At 46.7% G+C, this 22,403-nt stretch overlaps 1 protein-coding gene across 1 annotated transcript in view; it reads left to right on the forward strand.

Annotated features, from left to right (window-relative positions):
* lrpprc (leucine-rich pentatricopeptide repeat containing) overlaps window positions 1-21,677 on the forward strand; it is a 41,206-nt gene extending 19,529 nt beyond the window's left edge. The window contains exons 24-38 of the mRNA XM_037464800.2: window positions 2,327-2,451; window positions 4,030-4,136; window positions 7,810-7,878; window positions 7,969-8,059; window positions 8,465-8,607; window positions 10,049-10,175; window positions 10,701-10,827; window positions 12,906-12,994; window positions 13,077-13,281; window positions 15,016-15,143; window positions 15,300-15,415; window positions 18,666-18,740; window positions 18,825-18,909; window positions 19,771-19,913; window positions 21,382-21,677. Of these exons, the coding sequence (XP_037320697.2) occupies window positions 2,327-2,451; window positions 4,030-4,136; window positions 7,810-7,878; window positions 7,969-8,059; window positions 8,465-8,607; window positions 10,049-10,175; window positions 10,701-10,827; window positions 12,906-12,994; window positions 13,077-13,281; window positions 15,016-15,143; window positions 15,300-15,415; window positions 18,666-18,740; window positions 18,825-18,909; window positions 19,771-19,913; window positions 21,382-21,453 (1,702 nt within the window). The 3' untranslated portion in view covers window positions 21,454-21,677. The remainder of the gene's footprint in view (window positions 1-2,326; window positions 2,452-4,029; window positions 4,137-7,809; window positions 7,879-7,968; window positions 8,060-8,464; window positions 8,608-10,048; window positions 10,176-10,700; window positions 10,828-12,905; window positions 12,995-13,076; window positions 13,282-15,015; window positions 15,144-15,299; window positions 15,416-18,665; window positions 18,741-18,824; window positions 18,910-19,770; window positions 19,914-21,381) is intronic.
* Window positions 21,678-22,403: the final 726 nt, after the last annotated feature.

Below are 22,403 nucleotides of genomic sequence, written 5' to 3' on the forward strand. Positions count from 1 at the left end.
CCGTCTCATCGCTGCGTCAGTGCTAATGACTTAATGAACACCCCTCTGGCAGATTAGCCCTCGACAGCCCATCACACGCGCCGCCCCGTCCGCCTTCAGGCCCGTCCGCTCCGTGGCGTGCGGGGCAAACCCGTCTGTAGCGCGTCCCGCTAACTCCTCATTCAGGGGGTTAGACAGCGCGCGGGAAGATGCTACTATGCCCAACATTGTGAAGTGTTACGCTAGTACGGGGGCGAGGGGGGAGGGGGGAGGGGGCTCCCTTAAACAAGTGGTGCCGCGATCGCCGTCTCAGTGGCGTCCTCGAGACACCGACACCTCGTCCCCACCCGCAGCCGATCTCCTCCGAACAAAAGACGGGGACGGAGATGGAGGGGGAGGAAAAAAAAGAAGGGTGGCAGAATTAGCTTCCTTGTCTAATCCTTCAGGTTTCCACTGAGCAAAGCGCTCCCCCTTTTTTTTTTTTTTTTTTTTTTCATGGCTTAATTGGCTGGAAAGTGGCTGACATGCAAAGTTGAGGACATTAACAGGGACGTGCGCCGCAGTAAATGGCAACGCAAAGTGACAGTTAAATTGTACCTAGGGGAAATTATCCGTCTTTCGACATCCTTAGCTCTTTTTTGGGCTGGATTGGTGGGCGGAGAGAGGGGGATAGGGGAGGAAGGCAGATGGGTTTAATTGCAACACCAGGCCCCTTTTTTTTTCTTTTTTCTGAGCGATGGGATGTTTTTTTAGGATGTCTCATTAGGATGGAGGGATTATAAGTAGCTGTGTGTTGAGGAGCGTGAAGGAAAGAACGAGGTGGACACGCGGGACGGATGAAACAAAACGTGGCTCCAGGTGAAAAAGCAACGAGCGCCACACAATTGAGAGGATTGTGCATACAAACCACATTACCTTAATTACAAACAACTTATGCACTTTTTAAGGGTTAGAGTAAATTGTCCCCCCCCTCCCCGTCCCCCCATCTTCTCTGTGCCATTCGATGTCCGCGCTCTCTCTCCCTGTTCGAATGTCTCCTGGTCTCCTCTGTGTTGTTCAATCAGGCTGTTGTGCGGTTGAATGGCCTCTTGACTGGCGCTGCCGAATAATGTTGTCCCTCTTCATTTCAATTAGCGGACCTCTTTACCTTCCGACCCCTAATCACTCAAGTCTACCCCCCCCCTCCCACCCCCCCCACCTCTCTCTCTTCTGCTACTGACTCAACCCAAGGTCGCACCATTTCCTGTTTGGTCTGTACCGGGTTGTTGCTCTTTTTGGGCACATTTCCCACGTCCACTTGTCTAATTGATTAGAGGAGAAAACACTTCAGAAATTATACCTGTTTGCTCTCCCTCTCTCTCTCTCTCTCTCTCTCTCTCTCTCTCCCGCGCAGTCCAGCCGTCTGTTTCCCATTCACTTACTCTGCCCCCCCCTCCCCCCCGTGGGTGCCCTATCTGCTTTGACCTCTGTGTGATTGACATGGTAATTACCCAATCAACAGATTGATGGCAGCGCTGTCACAATAGAGGGGATTGAAGTGGTCTCTCTCCCTCGCCTGTCTCTCAGCTTCTCGTTCCCTCGCTTCCGTTTCGTTATTTCTGTCTCCCTACTTTTCTTGTTATCACTCCATCAGGCGCACTCGTCCTCCCCCCCCCCCCCCCCGCCTCTCTTTTCCTTGTTCGTCCGCTCAGGAGGACAGATTGAGCAAGATAAGGATGACATGAGACGCAGGGAGCGGAGGCGAGGGGAGGGGGGGGGGGTGTCTCTAATGTTGTTTCTATACTTCTGCTAAATTGCTCAGCTGAAGTGGGGGGGGGGCAGGTCATCCGATGGAGAGTGAGAGCTGACAGGATGAAATCAGAAAGGAAGATGGTGGAGAGGACATGGGAATTGAGATGAAGAAATGGGGCCGGGGGGGGGGGGGTCAAAGAGGTCCGGGAAGGACAAAAGCGGAGACGGATTGAGAGAAGTTGGGTAGAGGAGCTGAGCAGAGAGGGCAAAGATCAGTTGAGCCCCTTTGTCTGCTGTATTAGCACCGCGTCGACAGGTGTGTGTGTGTGTGTGAGAGAGCGCCGAAATTGTGCGAGAATGATGTATTGAGGCCAAAAGGCTCCACCGCACACGGCCGTGCTGTCATGATTTCAAAGGCCCGCGTCGTTCCCCGGCGTCCCGGCGCTTGAATAGAAGGTCACCGGGGTTAACGACCCATGATACTCCCTGTTCTTCTCCGACGCGACCCCGTACGTGACTGACTGGACGGACCCGACACCTAACGCTCTCTCCACTGTCTGTCTCTGTGTGTGTGTGTGTGTTCTGTTTGTTTGTGTGCGTGGTCACGTGTCCTCAGTAAGGACCTGTCCGGAGCTCTAGAAGCGGCGCTGGAGTGTCAGAAGCTCTACAGCCACCTGCCTCGCATCCACGACATCATCGTCGCTCTGATGGAGAAAGGAGACACCGAGCTGCTGCAGAGAGGTGACTGAAATGATTATTGAAATGAAGTTATTACATCTTAAAATGCATTGTACTGGCTGCTCATTGACTTTGGCGGTTTACCACACAAACACGAGTTGAACGTCAAGCCTTGCAGCTCCTCAAACTTCCCCATGGCCACTCTTAACTTCAAACCACTTGTCCCTGTGCGAGATTGATCAAAAGTCACTACGCGGTGTTTGCATTCGCCGCGCTCGCAACAAGCGCCAAACCAAAGTGTGTGTGTGTGTGTGTGTGTGTGTGTGTGCGTGTGTGTGTGTGGGCGTGTGTGTGTGTAAAAGGGCCGCAGAGTGCGAGCGGTGAAGCACAACCAACCGACACGTTCCGAGCGCTCGGCCCCGTGGGTTGAATGCGGCGCGTTGAAAAAGGTCAAGTTCAACGTGCCGCCGGGGGGGGGGGGGGGGCAAGAGGCTCTGGAGTGCATAAAGGTTGAAACCGTGCAGCGGAGCACCTCGCAACCTCCCCCCCCCCCTCCCCTCCCTCTCCCTCACCAACCTCTTCAAAAAACGACTTTTAAGATGATTTTCTGACAAGTAAACCAGGGCCAACTCCCCACAACTGGATCTTGAAATAACAAATGATTCCGTCTCCCACTTTCCTCACAAGAAGTGGGTAGACGTTTAACATAAACCTTAAAGCGCACTCGACCCGCTGGCGCGGTGAGTACGTGTTAAGTGCCCGTTAAAATAGACCGTCAGAAATAATTGCAGAAATGCACCGAAGCCATCAAAACGTGCAGAGCTACGGGAGAGGAGTGGCCCTCAGCCCTTTAAAAACATGATGCCTTGTCATGTCTGACCTTGCTTTGAGTTCAAGCGTCAACAAAAAAATAAAATGAAGAGGTTTTTTTTTGTGTGTGTGTGATGTTCTGGCAACCATGGCAACCGCTCAACTACTCTGGAAGGAGAAAGGGTCATCGTACAATACATGCGTTTAACCTCGAGGTTTCTGTCATGCTCTACGGGAGCCTGGGACGTGGAGGAGGAAAAGTGCAGTCAAACGTTGCTCTTTATTCCCCCCCCCTCCGACAAGCCTCAAATCAAAGATTCACATGCAATTTCTTGCAACTCCGCTTCAGTCCAGCTGGTCTCCAGCTCGTCTGCAAACCACATCCCTGCATTAGATTCACGCCATTATGAGTAAAGTTATTTCCGTTGACTCCTAGATGACAGCGAATAAAGGGTCAGAGATGACTCTCTCTTCCCTTGCCTAGCTGAATATGCAGGTCCATTTGGATAACTAAGAAGCTGCATTTTGTGCGTGTGTGTGTGTGTGTGTGTGTGTGGCACCTGTCCTGAAGCTGTTGGACAGAGATAGCACACAACGCTGAGCAGAGCGCTTTAAGCAAGTTTGCGGCGAGAGCTTAGGCTTTCATTTTAGGGACCCGCGGCTTCGTCTGAGAGCTTCCTTTGACGCGGCTGCTTTGTGCCCAGGACAATGTGACAAATAATGGAATCGGGAGGAGAAGATGACTTGTGCGCCGAGTTTGTTCACCTTGCGTGCTTTTTTGTTGTTGTTGTTGTTGACCTTTCTCTGCTCTATTTCCCTCTTTCTGTTCAGCCATGGACTTTGTGAGTCAGGAGCGAGGAGAGATGACCATGTTGTACGATCTGTTCTTCGGGTTCCTGCAGACGGGCCGCTACCGCGAGGCTCGTAAGATCGTTGAGGTACACACACACACACGCACGCACACACACACACGCACACAACCAGATGAAGAAGGGTTTGAGTTTTCTGATATTATTCCTGGAATTGAGTTTTGAAATTAAGTGACTTGAATGGATAAACGGTTTCATCAAAACACAAGGTTGATTGCTGTTATGTGAGATAACGGATAGAAAATCATGACATTTTGAAGCTGCACTTCATGACTTCTGGTGTGAAAAGATGTGTTTTACATAAATAGTAAATCGGATTCAATGTCTTTTGATAAAGAGACAAGTTTGAATGAATGAATGCAATTTGTATTAATGGATTGTAGACTGATAAGATAACAATGTGCCTGGTAAACAATGAACAATAAGAGGGCACGATTTATATGCAAACAAAAATCAACATCAAAATATGTTATGGAAGTATTAGATTCTCAAACTTGGAGAAGCTGCCTTGGACAAAAACAGAACAACATCTGCAAAATTGCCTTGAGCCATAGTGGTCGTGCGTTATATAAAAGCCTTACCCTTTATTGTTATTGTAGCTATGAATATTTATATCTTTGTCATCTCAAGTCCTGCTGTAAGCTTTGTAGATTAGTGTGAGGAGAAAGAGAGGGCCAAATGGGCAGATAAGAAGCGATTTTCACATGGATAAAAGCTAGATAGGCGATCGGGGACTGGATAGCGGGACAGAGAGATTGATGAATAAACCAATAGGAGGATGAGCCCGACATCAGATGAAAGGGAAACAAGGCCATTATGTTGTTTGATCGGGATGAGAACAAAAAAATACCTTAACCCCCTCACTCTGACTCTGCTCTCTCTCGTGTACTGGTGTGCTCTAAAAGAGGGATTTATCCCTCTTGAGGATTTCTAAACCCTCTTAAATATTATTGACATGTTGTTATCGTGTCTCTCATTCCCCCTCTGCTAGATTGTATTGCCGTTATCCTTCTTATAACAGAGTCAGCGACATGCCGGTGTTGTGTGAGATTGAGGGTGCCATGGAATCGAGGACAACATGTACATCTGCGGACCATTTGCAATGAGAGATGTGGGTTAGAGAGAGACAAAAGCTCAGCTGCCTCAGCCCCCATCTGTTGGGTCATTTCACCCTCAATAACAAGAAAGCGCATGCCCTCATAACCGCCTTTTACCTGTGACGGCCTCCTGTTGTCGTGAAAGGGCCGAATCTTTTATTTTGAAAATTATCAATTGTCTTTACGACGTCGTAGCTTTCCAGAAGGTTTTCTGCAAACTCTGTATTGTTGTTTATTTAGAGCAGAGGAGCCAAGTGCTGATACGGCCATCACATACACATTTAGCATCCATCGTTAATACACTAGTATTGAGTGGTGCAACTATAAAGTCTGAGTGTGAGCATTCCCTGTAAATTAACTTTTAAGGTAGTCCCCGAGGTTCTGAGTTTCTGAGTTATCAGTTTCCTGCTCTGCTGTCTTCCTGGGTACAGTAGAAAGTTCCCTTCTGAACTCTAAACTCATTATATGACTAAGATAATGCAATAGAATCATATTCATCTCTCAAATATGCACACACGGACACTCAAAAACACACAAATACTTTTGTTTCCCCCCCCCCCCCCCCCCTTCAGTGTGCGTCAAGTAGCAGTCCAGTGGTGTCTCTCCTCGGCCTGTGTTTGGTATAATTGGCAGCTGATTAATCACAGCTAATTAAATGTAATGATCGAGAAAGGTGGCCAATTTTGCGCTAAATGGTCAAGGTTAGGTAGAGGCTTGTCAGGTGGCCGGGGCCTATTATCGCGGCAGGCGCACGCGTGTGTTGGTCAAGGTTAGAGTGGCGAGCCATTATGTGTTTTTTGTGCTGGGGAGAGGGGGTTTCGGGGCCGTGAGCGCGTGCGGACTAAGTGGCCAGGTGATTAGTGGAATTAGAACATTAGCAATTGAGATGGAGAGGAGGGAGGGAGGGAGGGGGTGGGGGGGGGTGACATATGTGAAGGTGAGACAGGGTTGCCTCTATCTGTTTCTTTACGTGTACATAAGGATGAGAAGGGGGAAGCAATTAAAGGTGACTCTCTTTTTCAGAAAGTCTGTGCACTGTATCCGTGCTGCTGTTTGCTTCTTTTTTTGCTTTGTATTCTTTTTAGTGTGTAAGTTATGGGCTTTCTTATTTCTGGGGATTTAGTTTTCTGCCCAGATTAGGGAGATTTGTCCTGACGGATTCAAAATCCCAAACGTGTGTGTGTGTGTGTGTGTGTGTGTGTGTGCACACGTGTGTGCAGGGGGGGCTGCTTCGAGCCCTCAAGACTTTACCAAGTGAAGGGGAATCGCAGGCAAAAGGATGGAGCACTTGCACTCCAGGCCTTAGTCTCTAAGAAGATTAGACGGACTGATAGAGAGAGTGCAACACATTTTAATTTGTCCCTTTGGCTGGTCGGGTAAGAACATAATGCCTGGGCGGGATGGAGGGATGCGGAGGCAGGGGGGGGGGGGGGGGGGGGGGGGAAGAGACTGAGCAGGAGCTTTGGAGGAAGAGGGAGGGATGGAGAGGATTGGGAGCGGGGACGATGATGGTCGGTGGAAGGGATGAAGGCCGTCTTTTCTTGGCTCCCACCCCCCCCCCCCCCCTCCACCCCCTCGCAGTGAGATGGGCTCCCATCAAAGAGGCCAGCGGGGATTGAGCGGCGTTGATCCTCGTTCAGATTAACTTCCCGGCAGAGCTGCTTCTCTCTCTCTCTCTCTCTCTCTCTTTTTACCCGGATTACCAGAGAGAGGAAGAGCAAGATTTCTCAATCCTAGTCTTATTCAGATTGTATCAAAGCCCCAAGAGACTGATGAAATCCTGATCACTGTTCTTCCACGATGATAATCATCTAGTGCCTCCTCATATCAGGCTAAATCTACCCGAGCCTGCAGATCAGTGATGTCAGCGCTCATTTCACATCCCTCACTCTTGTCTATCTGCATATCGTCGTCCTAAATGTTCTACACAAACACATCCATGACAGTTGAGACTCATCTAATACTTGTATATTTTTAAACCTGTGTTCTCTTTCAAACTCGTAATGTTGCACCCAAACTATTATTTTTTTGCTATCTCCTCTGAGCCGGCTCGCTCAGAAAAATAAGTGTCCACTCAAAGCTTTATAGAAGATTTTCATAACCGTAATAAATGATTGTTTTGGAAATGCAATACCAAAATATTCTCATCATTGATAAAGTCCCGGTTCATATATTGTTCCATCCAATGTCCCCGTTTTAAGCGTTGAGTACATTTTCTTCCTTTTTTTTTTTTTTAGTCTCAATATATGTCTGTATATATTAGTGTCTGGATACAAGATTAATCAAAATGACCACAAATTTGCCGTAAGTGGATTTATTTATGAATAGGCTTCTTTATTAATATAATTGTTGTCCTCACATTGTAGATGGAGATACAAATATAAGTAATTTATTTAAGTGAAGTAGATAAAATCAGTTAATTCACTCATCCGATGATAAATCCATCTATTGATCCTAAAATATAATTGCTGTACATCAACTAATAGCCATATTTAGGCCGGATGAGTCTGCTTCGATCTATATTCATGATTCAGTATTATTTTTTTTCCTGGACGCGTTTACCCCCATTCTGATGGCGTCACTCATCTTTTCTCTGGATTCTTCCCGGAGAAATCCTTAAGTTTTTTTTTAACTCTTCTCCATAGACCCCTGGGCTGAGGGCACGACCCGGACGCCTGAACTGGTATGCAGAGAAATGCATTTCTTCCAATCAGGTAACACACATGCAAACACACACACAGAAATTCACCAAAGAAATCCAATTTTAAATTGTATACGTTGTGTTTGTGTGTGTGTGTGTGTAGATGGAGACCTTGGAGCAGATGGTAGACATGACAGACAAGCTGTTTGAGTGCGACAGAGACGAGATGTACAGCTACGTCCTTCGGCTCTGCAGTGAGTCTTTCTCTCTCGTGTGTGTGTGTGTGTGTGTGTGTGTGTGTGTGTGTGTGTGTCTGCAGGGAAGTTGGGGTATTGGGTTGACAATCAGCTTTAACACTCCAATCACAGCTGTTATCTGCTCTGCTCTCCACTCCAACAATCACACCAATGTCTTGTTCTCTTCCTTTCGACTGATCCTCACACAGTCTGAACACACACGCACACACACACACACGCACACACCTAGTTAGTGTTTCCTAAATTACAGCATAGTTGAGGGTCAGTCAGTTGATCAGATTAGTGCTTTGATTGCCCTCTCGGCATGGAAGGCATCGTCTGACTCTGGTGCAGACTGAAGCGACGTGGACTGACCAAGAAAACACCGTTTACCACGTTTTTTTGTTTTTGTTTTTGTTTCAGAGGTTCAGAACAACTGCGAGAAGGCAGAAGCGGTGTGGACGAAGATGCAGGAGAACAACGTCATTCCCAGGGAGAGGACCCTGCAGATGCTGGCAGACATCTTGAAGAATAATGGCAAAGAGGTGCCCTTCGAGGTGCCCGAGGTAAAAACCCTGCCTACCCAATATGTACGTCCCAGTGACGCAGACAGATCTGCTGCTCAGAGGAATGATGACCAGAAGGTTCGCACTGTTTGGAGGTTGGAGCCGAACGAACTGAAAGCAAAAGAGGTTCCCAAAGAGATGACTCGCAAGCACGAGGCACCGTACATTTTTATCACTTTGGAGGTTTTGTCGTATAAAAGACAATTGTAGATTGTCGCTGTGGCAACATTTTGATTGTCATACTATTTCCTCGTATTGTACAGGGTTTGAATAGATACTATTAAAGGTTTTCCTCGATCAAATAGAGTACTTTATCTAACATCCCAACGCAGAGGTTTTGCACTGCAGCCAAACCTTTATGATTCTGACAACAAAGGGGCAGAAATACTTGAGCTATTATCACTAATGAATGAAAGAATAAATCCATAAATAACTTTAATGTAGTAGTCTGCACACAGTTGAAGTAGGTCAAGCATAAAATGTCCTGTATTGATATAACAGGGAGCTTTATTGGAAGTGTAATATTAACTGAAGCTCATCTCCCATCATTTGAAACGCAGTTGCCTCGTTCTCAATTATAATCACACGGGCATAGATTTTACCAGCAAGCCGCGACCCCAACCTCTCATCATAGGGGCTAACCCCCCCCTCCCCCCAAAAAAAGACTCTTATCGACTACCCGCTCCAGGCAGCCCTCGCCCCTGCTCCACTTTAAGCCTCTGTTCATTACATGCAGAGGAAACAGGATTGAGGCTCTGATCTGAAGTGTGGTCAATCAGGCCGGCTGGCTGGTGAAAGGAATTACGGCTTGATCTGTCTGTAAATCTGTAATGCCAGACTAATTTCGCCAGCAGCTAAATGCCACCATATGGCTGCCGCTGGATTCCTGGTTAGACACGTGTGCCCGTGGCCTCGTCTGCATTCGCCCCAAAAGAGACAAAGTGGAGATGATGTGAAAAAATATATATATATATATATGTATATATATATATTATTCCTGCGTCGCATTGCTTTTTTTTTCTTTTTCTCCCCCCTTTTATGCGACCAAAAGCCCGAAGCATGATGGGACAGGAAGTGATTGCTCTGGCCTGAAGCGATGAACTCTGTGACCCCCAGGGACTCTTGAGTTGACTCCGCCGCTTCGATACACACACACACACACACACACACACTTTCGTTTTGCCCCTGGGGTGCCAGACCTAATTTGCCCCTAGCCAATACAGCTTAACCCCCTCTCCTCACTGCCACACGGGTGGCTGAGCATCGAGGGGACCCTGCCCTGCCCGCCCGGCTTTATTGCAGCCGTACACACACCAGCTCATTGCCAGAACACGTGTGTGTGTGTGTGTGTGTGTGTGTGTGTGTGTGTGTGTGTTTGCACGCTGGATGAAGCCGTGACTTTGAGATTCATCCCTGCTTTCTCTTTGCGCTTCATTTCCAGACGTGGTACACGCCAGCTGCCGCCACACAGCAGGCGAAGGCGCCGCAGACCCCCCCGTCCACCGCCGAGGGCGGGGCCGAGTTCCAGACCCGTCTGATGGCCATGTGCAAACGGGCCAAGGCCAGCGGTAAGCAGCAGGTGGTCCCAGTGGGTTCCTCCCTCATGACAAACGAGACTTGTTGTCTGAGGTGTGCAATGCTTCCATTGGAAGGTCTTTTGGTTTGTTTCTTGATCTTTTGGAGCTTCCCAGATGTTACTGAGTAGGTTGTGTTAAGTGAGTAACTTTGAGAGAAAAAAAAGTATTTGTATTTTTACTCATTTAAATTTCTACTCAATATCAATAGAAATTTGAGATGGCTCTTTTTGTGCCTGAAATAGTGAGGATTGAGATGAGGTTTTCATTCAAAAATGGGTATACGCATATTTTATTATTGCTGGAGCTTCAAACTTATGTTGCTGTTTGGAATACCTGACGAAGGGATCAATTTATTCCAAATTCATTTGATCAATATAGCCACTGTACTTCACCTCTGTAGCCAAGTTTGTTAAAACAGGTTCCTGGATGACTAATTAATCCCATAATATGAACATTCTCTCGGAAGCTGGCTTTTCTTGATCCACGTCTTCTTTCTTTCGTTCTCTCGTTGAACAGAAGCCTATAAGATGCTGAAGGAGGTCAATAATAAGGGCGTGGCATTGGACCCCAGCACTTACGACCATGTGATCCGCGCCCTGCTGGCCAAGGGATCCATTGAAGACGCCATGGCCGTCAGGGACATGTGAGTTCCTTCATTTAATCCATTCCACACCGGGAAAACGACACCACATCTGTAAACGGCATCTAAATACAAAGGCGCCGTCTCTTCTTCGCTGACATTTCTCTGTTAACGTGCTACTTTGTGTGGTTGTTGCTCCGTCTCTTCGGCGTGTGGCACCGGGTCACACTCGGGCTAGAACTCCATCCCTTGGATAGACATGAGGATTAAAAAGTGATCACACTCAGCCCTGCTGGATATGAACAGGGGGTTCTTTCTAACCCCAAAGAGAGACACACACACACACACAAACGTTTGGGTGTGCCGATTAGTTTTTGTTTTCCAATTAGTAATGTATCGTGTGTTGTGTTCCGGGGTCGAGTCTGGAGACGAATGGGTAGGCGGAGGTATTAGAGACCGAGGCTTAGCGCCGCCCTGATCCTCTCGGTTTGTTCTTTTGGGTAATCTCCCTTTCTTTATCTCCTTTTGTCCCTTTCTTTATATCACTTTCTCTCGCTGCACAGATGAAGTGTTAAGAACAAAAAAAGAGATAATATGATACTCTGAAAGAACGGATAGTTACTCATTTGTAGAGAAATGAGGGGAAAACCTCCATTACACTATCGGCCTCTACCCTGTTTTCTGCTCTCTACATGGTTCACTCTCTTATGTTATGAGAAATAATCGTATCAATTTGAGACCCCTGTTTCAACAAGCGGCAGGCAATACAAGCGATAACCCATCTCCAGCCTCCGTTTGAATTGGTTCACGGCATCCCTGCCTCAAAGCTTCGTTTATCCGCACTCTAAATGAGAAGTGAAATGAGCTGAGAGGAGAGTGGAAGATGGAAATGGGAAGGATGGAAGGAGATAAAAAATAAAAGAACGTGGGGAGGAGGAGTGCACGAGGCGAGGAGGGCTAGATTTAATCAGGTACGAGGTTAATGAAGGCGCTGTAGGCATTAATTCTGTCTGTGTGTGTGTGTGTGTGTGTGTGTTTGTTTTGGGGTAATCTGGACAGAATTGAGCAGCAGGGTGCTTATGGTAAGATTAAGGGATTGGCAGAGAGTGATGAGACAGACAGAGAGGAAGAGGTGGATGTTGGCTTCGTACAATAACCCTCGAAGGAGAAGCGAGGCGGCCTCTAGAGGCTTTCTTCCACCCGATAAGAATAATTTGGACCCCACTGCTCGGTCTCCGCGGCGATCCGTTCGGCGACCCCCGTTACCGCCGGGGACCTGCGGCTTGGCGGATGCTGCCCGGCCTGGTGTCGCCGTGGTGATAAGGATTGCCACCCTGATGCTCAATTGAGCGGGCGGATTAATCTAGTTTCAGGGCTATAATAACAATTTAAAAGGGAGGAAAAAAAAGACGAGAGGCGAGCTTGATTGAGGTTTTAGTCTCAAAGAAATGAAAAGGAGGAGGGCTGAAAAGGACAGCAAATGGGTAGAGCGGAGGGGGGGGGATGTAGGAGGCCGCGTAAAAAAAAAAAATCCACACAGATCTACAAACACACGTGTGCAGCGGCTCAGCAGGAAGTAATCAACTGTTTGATGTCTGTATTATTACAACAAGCGCTTTACAAGAGGCTCAGACTGGCTGTCAATCACATTTGTTCCCATTGTTCGGTTTCTCTGCTCATGTGTTTATCCGCTCGATCTGTGTAAATTCTAATGAGTTTTTGAATGTGATGCCTTATAATAGCCTCAGTGCTGAAGACTGAGATGTCACAGAGATATTCATGGTGGAGTACAATATCAACCCTAAAGTCAGAAGATCTAGTAGGGCGTTTGCAGTCTGGTATGAACGCATTTTTGCATCAGACTATTTTAAAGGGTCCATTTTTAGGGATTAAATGGGATTGAATTTCAATAATAATAACTCGTATGGAGCATCTCTCTAATTGTGTGAAATAATGTATTCTTCCATCGCAATAGGATTGCATTAAAGACAGCAAATTATCAAAGTCCGACTCAATGTCGTCGTGTTGGCCACCGTTCGAGTTGTAGGTGGTTTTGCCATCCGGAAGCTTAAAAAGGTCAAAATGAAACTTAACCAAAGTGTTTCCATTTGGCAAAGAACTCATTTGTGTCTCGATTTCAGTGCTGCGTCTCACCTGCCACACTTCAGTCTGAGTGACATCGCCACCAATCTGCTCATCGTCTCACTCAGCAAGAAAGACCAGTCTAAAGGTGACAAACAGACCATTGGTTTAGCGCACACACACACACACACACACACACACACACACTCACCTCTAGCACTGCTCCACAGAGGCTCTGGAGAAACTGAAGTCTATGATGCAGACGAACTACGTGCCCTCGCAGCTCGCCGTCACCCGACTGGTCCAGGCCCTGGGTAACCATGGCGACGTGGCGGGGATCCGGGAAGTGGAATCGCTGGTGAACGGCCTCGGCGCCACCCTCAACCTGTCCAGCATGGTGTTTGTCAACAACACGGCCCTGGCTCACATCAAGAAGTAAGCGCAGACGAACACTCAACTTGTGTTCACACAAGTCCAAGTTGGGAGGTTTCAATAAAGCCATCGACTCAAAGGGCTTTGGTCTCGTGATTTACGTCACGTTTGAGTCCAATCTAGGCACGAGCTGCTTGCCATTTCCCTAAAGCTCACGTTTGTAGAACGTGGTCCTCATCTCTCCTTCACCTCCAGAAGAACAATCAAACAGAGAAACAAATGGCTGCGGATGGAAACCGTTGCACGAACAAAGCAGAATAATTTAAATTTCTGACTTGATTCGTGATCCAATGTGAAGTCTTTTTATTCTGTGTTGGTATTACAGAGCCGCACGCAGAGATAAACCGCTCAATGCAACAGCATGAGCCGAGTGTGACAAGACCCGCGTTGACACGCTCTTAAAGTAAAAGCTCACAGGGCGTCAAAGTACAAATGGGAAACACCGGCGTAATAGGATTATTCAAGGCTTCCTTTTGTCGCTTCTCAAACAACAGAGAATAAATGCACAAAGCGCACCGGCGCCATCAAACTTTCATCGCGCCACTCGCCCGCATTAGCGCCGAGCGCCGCGCCGCGCCGGCCTCGGGAAGGGACAGCGGGAGGCGAGGGAGCGGCAACGACAGGCCTCACGCCCGATTGGCCATCGCGGCGCCGGCCTGTCGCCTTGAACCCTGACCCCCGGGCGGGCGCGCTCTGAGCGGCCCTGACACGTGCGTCCGTCCCCCCCCCCCCCCCCCCCCTGCGCTCGCGTCTGAGTCGAGCTGACTGGTTAAGAGCCGGGGCGGAAACGGCGACCGGGACCGGGAAAAGAAAAAAAAATGAGGCGGCGCATTTAGAGGGGCCCCCCGCTGAATTATTCAGACGGTCCCAGTCGCAACAATCAGTGTAGATACGTCCCCCCCTCCTACCGCTGGACGCTCTCACATGTATAAACACACACCCTGTATGTTAAATATTCATTGCGACTGCTGACAGTGGGGAGGGAGCAGGGAGCGTAAAGTGTTAGTAGCGAGGTGGGGGTGCCACATCGAGTTGTTTGAGATTTGTAGCGCTTTTGGTGTGCGGGCTTTGTTTGGCTGAGGCAACCTCAGCAGAAAAGTGTGTGTGTGTGTGTGTGTGTGTGTGTGTGTGTGTGTGTGTGTGTGTGTGTGTGTGTGTGTGTGTGTGTGTGTGTGTGTGTGTGTGTGTGTGTGTGTGTGTGTGTGTGTGTGTGTGTGTGTGTGTGTGTGTGTGTGTGTGTGTGTGCGCGCATCAGGGGAAGAAAGAGTTGCTTTGCACTTAGTTGGAGGATGAGAAATCAAACCAATATCATTTTACAACTAAATTATAAAAATGTCAAAGTCTTTCAATGTATTATTAATTATTCTTTAAGCTGCCCAGTTCTAATATACCTTCTATCTAATATACCTTGAGCATCTATTTTGCCCCCAAAGGGTTGATAACTAAATGTATTGCTTTGCTCCCAGCCCATTATCTCCAGTAAGTTCTAAGTTGAACATTGGTATCCCACCCAATTTACATGTAATGCAGTAAGAAGTGTTTGTCCACATAACAAGGGTACGTGTGATCTAAATAGTTGTTGTGCGTGGGGATTGGACAACAAACATGTTTTACTGCCTAATCATTCCCACTCTGTTTGTTCCCTTATTTTCTTGAGATCAAACATGGCCATGTGTTGTTTTTGGATCTACTCTTTAATGAACTTAACCTTGACTCCTCCTCCCCCTCGCCCCTCAGCGGTGACGTGGATTCGGCGGTGGAGTTGCTGGAGGCAGTCTTCACCAGTCCAGACAGCACAAACCCCAGTATTTCTTTCGTCTTCAGGAAGGTCTTGGAAGATGACAATGACAAAGCTTTAGACAAGTGTAAGACACACACACACACACACTTGGTGTTTACATGTGGATTGAAAGAAATGAGAACACTAAGTATAAAAAAACCATGAGCAAAATGACACCAAGAGAGGTGCGATCCAGGTGTAAACCTTTAGTGAGTTGGACCATGGATGCTGTGTGTTTCAGTGAGTGCGATGGCAGAGCGGCTGGCCAACCATTTCGCCTGCTACAGACCAGCGTCAGACCTCTTCCTGCGGCTGCTGGACATGGACAAAGTCGAGGACGCCAAGTTCATGTTGGCCGTGAGTATTCCTGTGTGTGTGTGTGTGTGTGTGTGTTTTCATACGTGTTTGGTTGCGCCCCACAGAGGCCGAGTTGAGATACGCTTTAGTTTTAATTCTGCGGGGAAATGGACCGGCATTCATGCAAATGCATTAAGATGCATTACTCGCTGTTGTCGCTCACTTCCCCAGCATGATTATTTATACATGAGGTGAAGAAATCCTTGTTTTACAGGTTGGACTGCTCTTCATCACGCTTGTATTTATTCCTCCCCATGTGGTGTTTGTGTAAAGAGAGAGAGGAGTGTTGCCTCTGAATGATCAAAACAGTTTGTAGTTGTTACCAAAATGGATCCGTCTGAAACTCGTGTTTGAGGGTCATTTTCAAACCACCAAGTGCCGGTTGGAGTCTTTATTTAGGTTGAATCTGCACACCAAGAGTAAAAAGTTACTTTTTGTGGCCACTTAAACTACATTTTAAATCATCAGGGGCATTCGGTGACTACATTTTAAATGACTACATCAAAGTAATTAAAATCTGAAAAAAGAAAATCATCAAGGGAGCTGGTGATGCTTTGGTCCAGTCGTCAGACCCCAGTGAGGATGGAGCCGTTGACTTATTCATCCGGCCTCACATTTATATCAGGAAGTGCTTCCCCACATTCCACCCTGAGTGTGGTGGTCTGAAATGGGCCCCCTACCACTTCACTTATTTAGCACCGTTCACACATTACAGCTCAATGACTTTGCCGTGAGCCCGGGGACCCCAGATATGATTTATAGCCAGAGGGGCGAGGGACAAGAGGAAGATCAAGAAACTCTTCACCCTGCTGATGCGTTTGTTTTGGGTTTCTTAACTTTGCAGCAAAACAGGTCCGATCAAAGTGTACAAAGGGCTCTCAATGCAACCCAATCTGAGTAGTTTTACAGTTAATATGCAAACAGATAAATCTATGGCCTTATATTTTAAATGTAATTGTTATACAAAGTAGAACAGCAAGTGTTAGACCCCCTCCTATGCTCTTCATTCCTCCCCGGGATCTCCAATGATTATCCCTCAATCTTTAAACAGGGATGTCTGACTAGCATGAATGTTAATGAACAGATACATTACTCTCATCTTCATCACTATTTAAACACAAATTATGGATTACATTATCTTAAAGCAATAATATTGCTTGTTTCCCCCACACTACGTGATAGGAGCTCAAGATGAAAGAACTATTTAAGAATATCTGTTTTTTTCATATTAGAAATCAAGAAGAGATGGATAGAGGCTGTGAGATGTTATTTCTTTTACATTTTAAATTGATGTCTAACGTAGAAGCTTGGCGGTCCAACATAACTGTAGCTGTGAGCAGCAGAACAAAATAGATTAGTCAAAAAAAAGAAGTGTAAAGAAGTATAGAAATATGGAGTCCATACTGACCCCATCAGATGACCCCCTGCTGCTAGTCAGCAGTGTAAAGACTCAACATTTAAATATTAAATGACAAAACGTGTGACATGAAAACGAAGCTCCTAAATCGATGACCGTGGAGTCTGAGAGTTGAAGTGCAGGTGCATCCTCCTGCAAAGACTCGCTCCAAACTGCAGCCGCCAAAGGAGTTGTGTTGAGTTTTGTAAGTCCGGACCTCGCCGATGTGACCCCGGATGAACCCGGGGGAGGAGGGCGGAGCGAGAGGGGTGAAAGCCGCGAGGCCTCTATGACGCCTTACAGGCTCGTGTGTGTTGGGACGGGGGAGCAGAGGGGGGAGGGGGGAGGGGGGGCGGCGTCCCCTGGGTACCCGGAGCTTTTAGGCAGTATGTGTGAGGAGCAGACAGGAGGCCCGGGCCGGTTGTGGCGTCACCTTTGGGAGGGAGGGGGGAGGGGGCGGCATAACAGGAGGGAGAGCTGAGCTGAGTGGAGTGAAGTGGCACAGGGTTGGTTTGGCCTAATTGTCTGATTGTACGCGAGCTTCTCTGCCGCTGGGTGACTCCGAAAGAAGGCAACTTGGTGTGTGTGTGTGTGTGTGTGTGTGTGTGTGTGTGTGTGTGTGTGTGTGTGTGTGTGTGTGTGTGTGTGTGTGTGTGTGTGTGTGTGTGTGTGTGTGTGTGTGTGTGTGTGTGTGTGTGTGTGTGTGTGTGTGTGTGTGTGTGTGTGTGTGTGTGTGTCCGTCATCCCGTTAAAAGCCTCGCAGGCCACTCGCCTTAAATTCTGTACGAGGTGCAGAGTGAAACACGTTAGTTTACGACTGGATAGTAATTGGATTTCATCGCCGCTCAGCCAGGGAAAAAAAAATAAACTTGCCTACACATACAGTGGGGAGAAGTATTTGAACCCCGGCCGATTTCGCAAGTTTGGCCACTTGCAAAGAAATGTGTGATCTATAATTATAAGGGTGGATGTATTTTAACAGTGAGAAACAGAATATCAACAAAAAAATCCAGAAAACTGCATTTTATAACATTTATGACCATGAATTTGCATTTGATGCAGAAAATAAGTACATTCGTCTTCATCATAATATATATACATCGTATCATTAAAGTGTAGTGCAACAAAATGACTTTTTACTTATTATAAATTCACTCATTTAGATCAGCATCCCTTCCCATACATTGATATAGTGTGTTTGTGTGCAGGTCAATTAGCGACATATTGTAGATGTAGATCAATTATAAAATAAATCTTTATTCAAATATAAATATAGCACGATAAATGTCCCACACACTACATATTCTGGTGAACGCGGACTTCAGAGATTCTATTTCAATCTGTTTATGTTGTGTAATGAATATTTAATGTCAGTTTAAATCTTTCTGTCTATCATCTCTTTGGGTAATTGCTACAGGTCTCAAAGCTCTGCAGGCAGTGAACAGCTCAGGCTTAGGCTACACTTGTATTACATCTCCACTAAGTACTGGATATGTCGTGCCAGTTTTATCTATGTAGCCAAACAACACAACACACTCCGCCCTGAGAGCCCCCCCCCCCCCCCCCCCCCCCGTAATATGAATGAAAATGTCTGGCTATGACCTTCAATATAACTACGGGAGCATAATTATGCTCCGTTGACGTGGCATTCAAATCACTAAGAAACCAGGCGTTGTTATATCCACAATCGACCTTTAACCTCAGCGTAGGTGTGCAGGTGTTTCTGTGAATATGTGGGTGTGTTGGGGCGGGGGGGGGGCATTTGTATTCACGCATGACGAGCTCAGGTTGGAGGGTCTCGTCCAGAACCATGCCGTGTCTCACGTCTCCTTTGTCCCTGTGGTCTCGCTGCAGCGCTGTCACGGCGTGGCTGAGCAGAAGAGCTTCCTGGTGTCCTTCTTATCTCAGAAGGCTCAGAGTCCTGGACAGGTAAAATCACATCTGTAACCATTTCAAGTTGGTCCATGATCAGGTTTTTCTTTTACTAACTTACATTAGTGTTTGCGTGCACAGGTGGGAAAGATCAAGGCCCTGCTGAGCCTGATTCCAGACTTCACTGAGAAGGAGGTGCTGTACCCGTACCTCATGAAATGCCATGGTAAGACACACACACACACACACACACACCGGTCTTGTCTGGTGCAGCAGGCGGACACATTAACAATGCATCAGGTCAACGTGTGTGCAGACATGCAGGGGTTAGGAGAACACATGTCCTCTAATGAGTTAGCTGTCCTGGCTAGCCTAGCGTGCTAATTGCGACACAGACCACCACTCAACTTTTTTTCCTCCTCTTTCCCCCCCCCCCCCCCCCCCCATCGTTCTCTTGACCTCGCAACCTTTTTCACTCATGTCAGTCTCTTTTTTTTGTCCTCCTCGTGCCCTCACCCTCTCGCCTCCCCTCTTTCGTGCCTCGTCACACCAGAGATGAGCGGACATGACTATTTAATTAGCATCGGCTAGCTGGTCGGTGGAGGCAGCCATCGGGGACGCATTTAGCGATGTTCTGCACTTTTTTGTCTTTGAGGCGTTTTTTTTTTTTCTCCGTTTTTTTTTTTTTCTTTCTCTTCTTCGACCTGACTTTACTTTCCACTTTTGTTTCTTTGATACCCACAACCACCCAATTTCAGGAGGGTTTACTGTAACAGAACATCTAAGTTTTATCAGTTACAGATTCGAGATTTACAACGCTTTATTTTTCCAAATTAAGATTAAGATAAGCTCTTTCAAAACACGTTCTATTCTACTTGGTCTACACAAGTGCTTCTTGTAAAAGATGTAAGATAAGGTGCTCGTTAATTACTCTGGTAACCGTTTGACCAAGTATTTCAGTTCTTGGCACCAATTTTTTGATGAAATATGATGCTATAATATTCTTTTTAGTAATGTCCAGTTGAGCAAAAGTTTTTTTTTGCCACAATAAGTCTTTTGTTTCATCACTTTCCCTTTTGTCGGGCAGTTCTGGATAAAGACTTGTCATCGGCCAAGGCTCTGCTTGAGCAGATGAAGGAGGAGGGGGTGGTCGCGGACGAACTGTCACTCAAAAGACTTGCTGGGCTTTACCGGGATGCAGGCGAGACCGCGCCCTTCACTGAGCCACCTGTGAGTCCACACACACACGCACACACACACACGCACACACAGGATGCTCTACATTAATCGTTTGCAAATGTGATTGAACTTGCTGGGGGGTTTTTTTGTAATCATCAAAAGACAATTTAGTCACAAAAATAAGTGATCTTCCTCCAAAGTCCCACAAAGAAATTGTGACTTTATTTTAATTTTCTAAAGCCCAAAATAACAATCTTGAGCAACACGCAGCAAAGGTTGAGAGGTAGGAGAGTATGAATGAGTGCCAGCACTCTGGGTAACAGAACACTTTCAATATAAACTATTATTCTGCACTCAAAGCAGCTCTGAAAACAGATTTAATCTGTTTGTTTCTCAATAAACGTTAATAGTTTGTTCAGTGATAATCCAAAGGTTTGAGATGGAAGGAAATGGCCTTTTTGGTAAGAATTATGAAAAATAAATTGAATTTATTGTCTCATAAGCCAAACAATAGCAGAGCATTTATCTGTTATCAAATGTATTGCAGACACTTGCACACAGCCGATAAAGCGCGCGCGCACACACACACACACACACACACACACACACACACACACACACACACACACACACACACACACACACACACACACACACACACACACACACACACACACACTGCAATCCATATTGACATAACCAGGCAGATATCAACAACATATTATGAACAGATCTGTGCTCAAATACCAACACAGCACCCATCGCACGTTCCTAACGGGTGCTGGCAGTTGTCCGGCTGGCATCCAAACGCACACCATTGTTTGTGCGTGCGTGCACGCTGTGGTCTGTGAGCGCCGCGCTAATGTGACAGAGCGGTCTGACTGCAGCTACCCTACTGTTTGTTGCTTTGTGTGTGTGTGTGTGTGTGTGTGTGTGTGTGTGTGTGTGTGTGTGTGTGTGTGTGCGCGTGCGTCAGAGTACCTATATTGTGTAACCGAGATGGTGTCACTGCAATAGCCGCTCTCTGTTTGTGGCGCTTACTGTTTTTGAGCATTTCAGCACATTGCACATTGTGTAACTTGATGGAGCTCTATTTTTGGCAGAGGACTTGTGCGCACACACACACACACACACACACACAACCCTCCCAGCTCCAGCACTTTAATGCGCTGTCCCCTGGAGGCAGGTGTAGAACGAAGCCCACCTCTTACCTTCCCTCGGCTCACCTGCAGTGCAGAGAAGCTGCTGCATTATTCACCGCACGTCACGATAGTTGAGTGATGCTCGGTTTTATGAGCAAAAGGGAGCCGCAGGAGCTGCAAGGAGAGGGAGAGGAGAACCGTCCCGCTCATGGTGGCTTTGACAACTGGAATGTAAATGTTGTGGCGTGTATGGGAAGTCATAAAAAGCCCCGACTGTTGTCGTAGTAGTAGAGTGTGTCGAGATATAAAAACACACACATTGCTTGTACTTGTTTGGTATATCTTCAATACTTAATTGTCTTTCTTTGTCTTTCCAGGAGTCCTTTAAGTTTTATGCCGAGAAACTGAAGGAGAGAGCAGCCAAAGTCCAGACGACAGCCGACGCATGAAGACCTTTCCTCGTCTCCTCTGACCTCCTTCCTAACTGCTTCGTCCTTTTTCCTTTTTTAACGTGTGAAATATCGTGTTGAAACTGTTAGTTCTTATTTGTTAGTTCTTATTCTGTGCCCTGTGCCCATGATAACGTTGTTTATGATGTTGTTGAGAATGTACAGAAGTATTTATGCTAATAAATGTCACATTCTGAGCCCCAGTCTCTGTGTGGTTTAAGTGATTTTTAAGTAATAGTCTGTATACAGTGAACATAGATATTTACCAGCATTAATTAGCACGTAAACAAAATGTAAGAAGCCGGTGTAAAGTGCAGAAAGGCTCTCACCTTCTCCCCCTCTAAAAAACACCCACCTCAACACTTTGTCTGGATCAAAACACCGATTAATTAGTCAGGAACAGACGCGGGGTGTTTGTGTGTGTGTGTGTGTGTTTCTGTGTGTGGGGAGCGTGCTACAAATCCCTAATTTATGTATTAATGGGGATTTAAAGATGAAACGAGACAACCTGGTCAGAGAGCAGAGACCATTAGAAGGACCCGGGGGGGCCTCCACTGCAGTTCACCTTTGGAAAGAGGGGAGAAAGACACACACACACACACACACACTGTAACCTCACTATGTGGCGTAGGATAATCTATCGCTGGGTGCGTTTGATTCTAAATGTGTTTTTGAGTCCTTTTAACTTTTACGAGAGAGAACCAGACGACAGCTGAGGCACAAAGACTCATCCTCCTCTAATCCGACCTCCCTCCAAATCCAAATGTTTTCCTTTCTTTCTATTTTTTTATACAAGTTGTCTGAGCTAAACCGTTATGGGTCCTTTTACGTATTAAAAAAAAAACACACAAACCTGATGAACACCGTAATACATGTGTTGAGTTGTTCCAGACCGTCCAAAGAATAGAAGCTATAGATCTAAGTATATTCAAGGAAAGGATCGTGGGGGG

The sequence above is a fragment of the Pungitius pungitius genome, chromosome 13, assembly GCF_949316345.1.
Source record: "Pungitius pungitius chromosome 13, fPunPun2.1, whole genome shotgun sequence".
Lineage (NCBI taxonomy): Eukaryota > Metazoa > Chordata > Actinopteri > Perciformes > Gasterosteidae > Pungitius > Pungitius pungitius.